We start from the raw sequence: 10,637 nt of genomic DNA, 5'->3' as shown, positions 1-10,637 counted from the left end.
AATAATGGTCAGAAACACTAAATTCAAAATCAACTAATTTTGAAGCGGGGACCTCCATGTGTACCGGCCAAATAATGTAAGAATATGAAAAAATTATCCATGAAATCTGCTTAGGACTTAAACTTGACATTTACCCACATGGCTATAGGTATCACCAGCAGAATTATAATCTTTACATAATTTTTAAAAAATGCTGTAAGTGAAGATTATGAGTCGTGTAACCCTTGTTACTATATTGATATTAAATATTGAATAGGTACAAGTCCGCCACCAACTTTATGGAACATTCCTTCTTCCAACAGGATCACTTCCAAGTAATCTGGAAGGCTGATGCCAAGTACATCTTGTGCGAGAAGCTTGATATGATTCCAGACCTGGAACCGGTGAGCATCAAATATAGCAATTTGCTTATAGCAATAGCAATTGCTGATGATGGCAATTTCAATTTGCAGTAACACATATTATATGTAATTGGTTTGAGCCATGTTGCAATCATTTCATAAATGAAAACTTGCATTTTTAAAATGGAACTATCAACTTTCCCCACAGGCTTCGGTAACAAAGTTGTATCAATTGTGAATGACAATATTATTGGTATGAGTGGTGTGTGCGGTGATCTGTATTTGAATATAACGCGTCTTGTCACTAAGTATTTGTCATCTGCATTATAGCTGACTATTACGGTAATACGATCGTGCATTGGTCCCAGACAAGAATACCCCAGTGAGACCTTGCATTATTTCGTTTCAGGAGTTGATGGAGGGCACCACTGTGGCCTACCGATGTCCGGCGTCAAAGGAATCGGCCCTGCAGTGGATTCAGCTGTACCAAGAGGCCGCCAACATCACCCTGACGACGTACGACTCCATGTCGAATGGCCAAAGGGTGGTGTACTGGGTGAGAGCTTTAGTTTATGAAATACCAGTTTGGGCTCGCCGTGTAAAGCTCGGCAGGGGGGTACTTTTGCCCGAGCAATCGACCTGGGCCCGCCAATGGAAAATTCTGCTGGTGCAGAGCCTCCTGAGGGTTCAGCAAAGACCCGCCGTATGAAAGCCTGTCGGGGTCTACTGACAGAGGGCCCGGCGGCCTGGGCTCGCTGCATGAATCCCCAGCTTGATGCCGCGTAGGTACTGAGGACCAGTCATCCAGCCGTCATACCGGGTGTCTCGGAGGACTGGACGGGCACCTACCAGCGGGCCCGCTAGATTTCGGGAGGGTCAGCTGACCCCTTTGTCCCCCTGACTCCTCCCTGGGTGCGCCACTGCACCCAGTAACTTTTACTCTTTTATATCGCAGGAAGGTGCGGGTTAATGAAACACCATGTTCAGGGTCAGTTAAAAAGGTAACGTTTTTAAATCGAGAAACTTTCATCCTCATTTAAATGACGGACTAATGAGTGGCAATTGATTTCATCACTTTTGTTAAGGTTGTCAATTTTTTTCAGGCCAGGCTTCGTTGTCACCACGACGTCCCAGAAAAGCCGAGTCGTCCGAGGAAAAACCAATCCGCCAAGGACACCGGGTGCCCCCTGCGCCTGAAAGTGACTGTCGCCAACATTCCAAAACGGCAAGTTTCTCACCGTCTTTTGTCATTGGCACCTTTTACCAGGGCTGCGGAGTCGACCCAACTTTAGCCAACTCCGACTCCGACTCCGGCCTCACAAAATCGACTCTGACTCCGACTCCGACCTATTAGTTCTGGAAAGCATTTATTTGGCCCTTTGGTTCACCGAACCAGTGCAGAGACGTGAACTTCGGGAGAAAAGAAAAGGCTGATCAAAATCGTAGGTCGATTTTGTTGTCTGACCACTTTGGATCATCGGGATAATTGCCATTTTGCTTTCACCAGACAACAATTTCACTTGATGGAAGGCGATTTTCGGACTACATGGCCGGAGTCGGTAAAATCTTATCGACTCTGGCCAAGAAAAAAGATCGACTCCGACTCCGACCAAAACTGTTGACTCCGACCGACTCCGACTCCGACTCCGCAGCCCTGCTTTTTACAAACGCCTTAGTTGATCAAACGATCAACCGCAATTGAAAAAAAAAACTACATATTTGATGAAGGAGTTCGCTGCCGAAAAGATTTCAAGTCGCTATCTTTCTTAGTTGTGCCAATCTTGGCTCAGAAAACTAAAAACGGTGATAATCCGAAACATTTCACCTCGCTCGTTCCTTGCCTCAAAAGGTTTCTTGCTGGTACCCAGTGGCGGATCCAGGGGGGGGGCAAAATGGGCATTTGCCCCCCCCCCCCAAACGGCATGATTTCAACATTACGCCTATGGACGATGCATGGAAAGAATCGATAAATTTTTATGGTTTGCCCCCCCCCCCCCCAAACCTCTGAGCTGGATCCGCCTCTGCTGGTACCTTATAAAAGTGCGTGGAAGGAGCGGAATTTCTTCTGAATAACACCATCGTCTCGTGTTTTTTATATTTGTTGACGAATCCTCCCTTTCCAGGAATAGGTCTACAGACCCATGCGCGGCTTACGAGCTACGGGTGACATGTAACAAGAAGCCCCACAACCACGCCGTGGACAACGCTGCCGCTCTGAGACATCGACGCGTCTCTGAGCTGACGAAGGCCCGGCTGATGGAGCTGTTCCAGCACCACCACTCGCCCTCCACGGCGCTGGAGACCCTGAAACTACAGCTTCAGGAGGAGCATGGGAGCGCCTACCCGTCGGTGGCCGCAGACCGAGCCATTGTCCCAGATAGGATGGCCGTCTACTAGTAAGTTTTTAACAGCTTGATGCAAAGCCACACTGCCACAAGTTAGCAAGTCTGTAGGGACAGTATCTGAAATAATTAGACTTTCCCTATAAAGTTACACATGATTCTCATATATGAGATGCAATTGATCGTTACACGGAGCAGAGATGATAGGGCTACTCAGAAAAGAAGGCCGCATGTCTGGGATATGTGGTTTCGATCCGAGACTGATCTGGCCATTGACAATTTTTGGGTCCCCTATTGCAATCTGCCTGTTTTCGTGTCACATCCAGTTCTACTGTTATCTATGAATTGTGTTGTGCTAAAAACTCGCAACATTTTACGCTGCGATAAATGCATTCTGGTTTAGTAAAAGCTATCGATAATCATATTACGTACGCCTATGTGTCAGGGTCATTTCCGTTTTCCTGCTATTCGTGAAAAACCTGAAGGGGAATGGCGTCTAGACGCCCCCCTTCCGGCCCAGCGCAGGTTAACATTATTTTCACCTTGGATTTGTGTAATTCAATGCGCTGAGGGGTAAGCTATATTTTGATTAGGACGAATCAGGAACAAGTGGGACAGCTGAAGCTTAACCATAAGTACACTGTTATGCAATCGGTATTTTATCACAAAATGAAACTGACCACCACTTGCAGCTGGAAGTCAATTGACAATGCAATGTGTTTTCAGCCTGTACTACAAGCACTGTCGGGAGCGTTACCCAGCCTCGACCCAGGAGGAGACCATGGACCTCATCCGCCACATGAAGGACGTCCGCACGGCGGTCTCAGTCGAGGACGGCGAGACGGTGATCGCGGCGGTGACGCGCTGATGGAGCGCGTCCACACGCTCCCCGACGCGGGAGAGGTGGTCTTCGTCGACGCCTCAGGAGGGATGGACCGGCACGGCCAGCGCGTCTTCCTGCTGATGTGCTGGAGCCCGGCCGGTGGTCTGCCTCTCGGTGTCATCGTCTCCACCTCGGAGACCGAGGCCGTGGTGGACAAAGCCTTCCGGCTGCTCGTCGGGATTTTACCAGACGGTACGATATACCTACATTTGCCATGAATTCCCATATCTGGCGGCTAAACTCTGAATTGTCCAGTCAGTTGTGCATTGGTGTATAAAATCCAATATCGTGTTTGACCGAGAATGCTTCTTTGACAGGCGCCTTTGGCGGGCGTGGAAGGCGCGGCCCTCTGTGCTTCATGACGGACGACTGTCAGGCCGAGCGGAACGCGCTGTCGGCGGTGTGGCCTGAGGCGCGGCTCCTGCTGTGCACGTTTCACGTCCTGCAGGCCGTCTGGCGATGGCTTCACAACGGCAAACATGGCATCGACAAGCAAGTGAGTAGTTTCTACTGGGAATGAATTTCCGTTCATTTTTGTCTAATTACCCCTTTTTGAGAAACACAGAGAGAGAGCGAGAGAGAGAGAGAGAGAGGGAGAGAGGGAGGCAGAGAAAGAGATAGAGACATAGAGAGAGGGAGGGAGAGAGAGAGAGAGAGAGAGAGAGAGAGAGAGAGAGAGAGAGAGAGAGAGAGAGAGAGAGAGAGAGAGAGAGAGAGAGAGAGAGAGAGAGAGAGAGAGAGAGAGAGGCAGGCAGACAGCTAGGCAGAGGCAGGCATAGGCAGGCAGTCAGGCATAGACAGGCATAGGCTGGCAGTCAGGAATAGACATGCAGTGATACTGGTCTAAAAGCTGTAAAAGAACGTAAATGAGTTTGATTAATTTCATCTCAAACACCCCGTATATTTACATTTACCTTCACCCTTCACCCTGCACCCCTCCCGCCTCCCACACTCGGATACAAGTTAAATTGTGCATTTTCTTCCAGCACAGGCAGGCTATCATGGCACTAGCCAAACAGCTCGTGTACGCCAACAATGAGGCGGAGATAGCGACGACGATGGAGCTGGTGGCTACCGAGTGGGGCGAGCGCTACCCACTGCTGGACCAGTACCTGCAGGGTTTCGCTGCCCGCCGTCAAGAGTGGGCGCTGTGTCTCCGCACGGATGTCCCCACCCGGGGACACAACACGAACAACATCGTGGAGTCCGCCTTCAGAGTCCTCAAAGACTCTGTCCTCTACAGGTCAGTCTTTATTCATATGGTTCACCTAATTGCGGTTCAATAAATAAAACAGTTAACCTGGCGTTCATAGACAAACCTGTCTTTTAACTAAAGTTGATTGTAAAACTGTTTCGGTGACCGGAGGTATTGCGATAGATTCATTACTATTTTAAAATATTTCAAGTTGTAAGGTTGCCCAAAAGTGGCAAATGTTGAAGAAATGTCAAAGTTGCAGTTACAGACAAATTCCAATTAATAAAGACAAATAATTGGAAAAAAGCCAAAGCAGGGGAGTAGTTTTTCCTTTCAATATAGGTCGGAGGGCTGAGAGTGAGCCGGTAAAATGTTCTCGAAAACACCATCAAAATCCCTAGGACTGTGCAATTCTCCCCAGTGTCTGCCAAAGTTCAGAGCCTGAAGCCCCCGAAACGGAATTGGACCATACATCCCTTCGTCAAAGACGACTTGTGACTTTCATGGATTAACACGGATTAACTTGTGAATATCACGGTTTTACATTTCTGTTAACCCTACATGTGGAAGAAAAACAAACTTTCGCATTTCGGGTAGGTTGTGAAATTGTTAGTTGTGCTTTTGGTTGCTCTTCTGAAAGCCTTATTGTGTCCATACGATGGCAGTCTACCGTTAATTATAGCTGCAAAGAAATTGTTGAAATATTCGCTTGACACGCGCTGTTTTTCCAGGACTCGGGCGTTCAACCTGCTGCAGCTGTTTGATTCCGTCACGGTCCAGCTCAGCAAGCACTACGCCAGGAGGGCGTGCGACGTGACCAACGGCCGGCAGCGGGCGGCACTGCGCCGGTCCGCGGCGGCACCAGCCAAGAAACGGGCACTGTGACGCAGGTATTTTGCATGACACGAGAACTGATTAAGGTCACATAAGACAGCTCGTTTTCCAATGCTGGTCCCACTAGTACTGCCACATGGCTGTGCAAAGTGACCAATGCAATCGGCGCACCCCTAAGGGGTGCGCCGGCTCGGCTCCCAGTTCGCTAATATGTTCGCTAATCTTTTCTTGTTTCTTCTTTTTTCCCTTTGGGGGTCTGTTTTAAAAGGCCAAGCTGACAGTACTGGGGCGAATGAACAGGTTCGGATTTTCGTACAAGTAACCGTCCGTCAGTTTATGTTGTACAGTCTGTCTTAAAAGTCCGCGAAAAAGCAACGGTGGATCCATCAAGCCTGACCGAGGAAGGGCCTGCTCAATTTGAGTCATCAAAACAATTGATATTCTCGTCCATTCCCCAGGTCAATTGGTTCGGTGACTTTCAAAGTAAAGCAGGCCTTTCTTCAGTAAGGCTTGATGGATCCACCGTCACTTTGCGCGGTACTTTTAAGACAGACTGTACATACGAATTTTACAGGATTTTATGTGTTGCCCCTCCCACAGGTGACGGAGTTCACCTATCAGGTGAAGTCGCTGACGTCGGTCGGCATCACCTACCTGGTGGACCTGAACGTCGGCGCCTGCACCTGCAGGATGAACCGGCGGACTGGCGGCTGCAAACACCTCCGAGCCGTGCGGCAGCAGACTGGCGCTGTGCCGGAGGCGACGGCGACAAAGGAGACGCGGAGGGCCTTGATGGACATCGCCATGGGGACCAGCCAGCAGCTGCCAGGCAACTGGTTCGACCCTCTGGTCGCCGAGCCGTCCACCTCGTCACCTCCTGGCCCCACGCCCGCCAGCGCCCCGGGAGTCGCGCAGCCCCAGCCGTCGCCGAGTCCCGAGGAGTACGACGACGACGCAATGGACTTCGAGGACCCCGCCGCTGCGGCGGCGGCTGTCAGTGGAGCTGAGCAGCGACGCTCAGATGACCGGACGCGCCAAACCGTGGCGTTCATCCAGGAGTGGGCAGCCTTCATGTGCGAGGCAGTCGTCCAGGACGACACCTGGGAGAGGGCTGCCGCTGCCTTCCAGCAGAGGTGGGGCCAGCTGCCCACTGCTGGCCGCCAGTCCGCTCTGCACCAGTTTGGAGGTGCGCAGGGCTGCCGGCGGAACGCCACCCAGATTCCGGTCCAGCCGACCAGCACTGCCCGTCGCACCAGCACCAACGTGCGGGGTCGCGCTCGCTGGCCCGCTGGACGGCCGTGCCGCTCCGCGCGCACCGGGGAGCACGGCTACGTGGCAGCCTCCGCCAGGCGGTCGGCGGCGCCCCACAGCCTGGCCACCTGTGTTGACCAGAACCGCCCCCTGGGGCGCTGAGTGGTAGAGGTGAAGTGGGGGAGACCGGGGTAAGTTGGTGCCAGGGGGGGGGGGGTAAGTTGGGACGGAAGGGATATTTCCAATACTTCTCGACAGTTGGCGTTCAAACTTATTTTGTACATGCACAGTAACGCCGTCTGTTTGTCAACGTGGTGTCGGCGCGTGCTGAGGTAAGTGCTGTTAATAATCGCTACAAATGTGTTTCAGGTACCAAAAGTGATTTTCTTGCTGTGAAAATATTCTCTTCTAGTGTCGTTGTGTGTGCCTTTTTGTTTGCCGCAGGAGTACTGCAAACGTTTGTGTTTTGTCGTTAATGCCCGCATGGATTAGCGATGATTGTTCATGTGAAACATGAATAAAAATGTGTTTAGATAAACTGTTTTTCCTAGTGTACCAACTTGCCTTAGGCCCTGGCCCAACTGACCCCCCGCCGCGGGGTAAGTTGGGACATTGGAGGATGGCCGCTTTGATCAGATATGACACCAAGACGATGCTACCATCTCTCTTATATTAAGTCTTCTTTAAAAGATAAAGAAATCAGATCTCAGTTAATAGCCAACAAATAATGATGTATAGTTATACCGAAGTTATGACGCTTCAAGCAATAACTGGCTCAACTAGCGTTAGCGGAATGACGCAAAATTAGCAGGTGACCAGTGACCACTCCCAGTTCGCTAATATGTTTGCATCATTAACATACCTTCCACTATAAGCACGGTTTCTCAATCTTAACATAAAATATAACATCTTTTCATGTAATTTGCATCTCTAATATACCCCAGTCAAACTTGCATCACTAATGTAGTGGGGGACTTCTTGGGACGAATTAGTTTCTAGGGACTTACACATTTATGCTCATTTCCCCACATTTGTCGCCAGGGGGAGAATTCCCCAGAATTTTCCGCTAGGAGTGGCTGAGCCCTATGGTGAATTCAAAATACGCGTGCTGATGGCGTATTTACAAATTGCAACCGAGCTCCGCCGTAGGGTATTTTATTTGCGCCGTAGTGTATTTCAGTTGGGGCATTTTCTACCATACAGCTGCCTGAGCTTGGGGTAATTACAATTTGTCGGCGACGTTAAAAAATGATGCACCTTTTTTTCGCAGTATAGGTTATCGCATGTGCGTATTTTTGCCTTTTTGGTTGCGCTTTTCCCTCGCCCGTATAGGGGGAGGCGTTGAGCGGACCCCATCGGTTTTTCGTGAGTAACTCGCGTAAAAACCGTCCGATCGCGACGAAACTTTCAATACCCCCGATTTTATCAATTTTACTCCTACCCTGAAAATTTCATGACCCTGACCCAAATGACCTTTGACCTGTGACCTGTTTCTCGAGACCATGTTTGGCCCGAATCGCGATTCGGCGATATGTCTGCTCGCATTAGCCGCGCGTTTGCAGTCTTTAAGTGGTTTCAAGCGTTGAAACATGTGATATGATGCTCGTCCCATGCATTAGGGTGGGTGTCACATGAAAGTCAGGTCAGCTCAATGACCTTTGATGACCCCGGTTCACTTTTTCGAGTTTAACATGTTTCTAGGCTAGTTTTTGTTTAGCTGATTTCGAATTTAGCAACCATTTGAACATTACAGGGGTGTAACGAAATTATCCGGACATCTTTCTTCCCGCTGTTATTAAAAAGCAACACATTCTGGTACTTTTTATTTTGACTGAGCATGTAGCCACCTTTCATAAAAACACAGTGGCGAATGTTTTGGAGCATTTCAGCCAATGGATTCTCCAGCAAACTGGCTTTGACGCGGACCAACGCCGTCTAAACCTGTGCCTGCGGTTGGGCGGTGCTTGTGGCGGGCGTCTCTTCAGTCACCTGCTGAACAAGAGCCCACAGGTTTTCAATTGAATTGGGATCGCGACTTTTTCCAAGTCATAAGCGTTAGCCCAGAATGATTGAAGGTTCTATCGGCATCACTTCCCGTTCTTTTAGGGACTTTTAAGTAGCGCGCCGCCCCGCATGAAGATAGCGTGGCTTGAATCAGGCATCAGTGCGCGTTCAGAAACCGAGCCCTCCTATACCGTCTGGTTGAGCGCCTCCGACTATTCATTAGCCAGTATGTTTCTCCGGGGTAATACTTGACGTTGATGGTGGTATTATGTGACACTATGTCCTATTGGAGGATCGCTAGGCAACTGAACATGCTCCAGTTCTGGATATTGTCCGGATGTTTGACGGCGGCGAAGGCCAGCAAGTTCGAGCGGCTGGCCGCCCATACATGGCCGATTTGACGGTTCAAAGGATAAAACAGCTCGAACGGCTACCCATCCAACCAGACCACCTCACCCTTATCATTCTTCATCCAGTGGACGCGATCCGGCGTGAGGCGAAAGGATGTGAACTGGTTGTTTTCCCGTCAGTTTCGTTGTCTTTTTCAGTTTGAAGGGCACTAGAACCAAGTTAAAGGGCGGGTAGCGGTAAACCATGATATGGGATCTCTTATTATCTGACTTGGTAAGAATTCGAGTCAATTTGCAGATTGATTGGTGCCGTTTCCTTGCCGCTATCCTGACAACTCTCCTCACCACTTGACAAAGGGCGGCTTTTGTGGTCGCGACCGGGCTGAGTCTGCCACCGAAGTCCCAGCTTATTACACCTCAGGCAGATGTGCAATTGGCTGCTGCTGATGTCTAGCTGCTGGCAGACCAGCTTCTGGCTCATGACGCCGTGGATGCCGCCATGCAATTTTACCACGAAAGGAGAGATTGTATCCCTTTCTCGCAACTGCCTTGGACGACAACTACCATGTGAACCCGTCTGTGAATCGACTCCTACTCAGAGCAACAGTCACATGACAAGGTCAGGTCACTGCTGAGTTGAAAACCGATAGCAGAGGCACGTATTCATCCAATATTCCCACTTCTAACATCAGAAAGTATGAGGAAACTGTGCAAACAGATATGGCAAAAAATAGATGTCCGGATAATTTCGTTACACCCTGTACTGAAGTAGTTTTAGTGCCTTCGTAACAAGTTACGAAGCTGTCAGAGAAAAAATAGCGTTCTGCCCCTCCAACTTTTGCTTATTTGTAGAACTTCGTTGCTTAGCAAACCACTATGTTGTTCGCATTGAGGAGCTTTGAAATGTCTGTGTAATTCAAAATATTAGTTCTGTAATTAAAAGAATTGATTCAGTGTTGCACATAATCTAACTTAACAACCGAGCATTGCAGGTTTGACAGCTTTTTGCCCAACCAGCACCACCTTCCCTGGAAAAGCTCCACCCTTGCCTATGGGGCAAAACATAAGGGACAAAAACACAAAACAAGACAGATAAAAAACAAAACAAAATGAACTCATTACCTAATGAAGTACAGTCTGGAGCAAAAACATAGGTAATAGGTATCTATGTCAAATTAGAATGAAAGATTAAAATCAACCTGACCAGGTCTTACAGTCTGACCTGATCCTAACCGCCTTACTTCACCTAACTTAACCCAATTCAACCTAACCTACCACAACACCTGCAGAAGTACCTTCCTGGAAAATGATGCCTAGGGAGGTGTCCAATTGATTGGAATATTACCATGATTGCTTGTCAAAATGTGTGTCATCATGCTCTTGTTTGACAAGTGATGTATAATAAATGTGACATTCAAAAATGGTCTCCTGACTTGA

General features: G+C 49.0%; 1 protein-coding gene across 1 annotated transcript; it reads left to right on the top strand.

The window, feature by feature from the left end:
- The first annotated feature begins 3,535 nt into the window (after nt 1-3,535).
- On the top strand, nt 3,536-7,030 carry LOC122368077. Its single transcript, XM_043341708.1, has 5 exons — nt 3,536-3,758; nt 3,884-4,062; nt 4,553-4,809; nt 5,493-5,651; nt 6,196-7,030. The coding sequence occupies exons 1-4, from the start codon at nt 3,551-3,553 to the stop codon at nt 5,644-5,646; spliced, it is 798 nt and encodes a 265-aa protein (XP_043197643.1). The 5' UTR covers nt 3,536-3,550; the 3' UTR covers nt 5,647-5,651; nt 6,196-7,030.
- The last annotated feature ends 3,607 nt before the right edge of the window (nt 7,031-10,637 follow it).

This window comes from Amphibalanus amphitrite, unplaced genomic scaffold, assembly GCF_019059575.1.
Source record: "Amphibalanus amphitrite isolate SeventyFive unplaced genomic scaffold, NRLGWU_Aamphi_draft 000920F_arrow, whole genome shotgun sequence".
Taxonomy (NCBI): domain Eukaryota; kingdom Metazoa; phylum Arthropoda; class Thecostraca; order Balanomorpha; family Balanidae; genus Amphibalanus; species Amphibalanus amphitrite.
This window is presented reverse-complemented; position numbering and strand designations above follow the sequence as displayed.

Bases quoted from the DNA above. Each gene is read 5' to 3' on its own strand.
- LOC122368077 (XM_043341708.1), top strand. From the start codon at position 3,551: ATGGAGCGCGTCCACACGCTCCCCGACGCGGGAGAGGTGGTCTTCGTC. The intron at 3,759-3,883 runs GTACGATATACC...CTTCTTTGACAG, and splicing joins CGTCGGGATTTTACCAGACG to GCGCCTTTGGCGGGCGTGGA. The intron at 4,063-4,552 runs GTGAGTAGTTTC...ATTTTCTTCCAG, and splicing joins AACATGGCATCGACAAGCAA to CACAGGCAGGCTATCATGGC.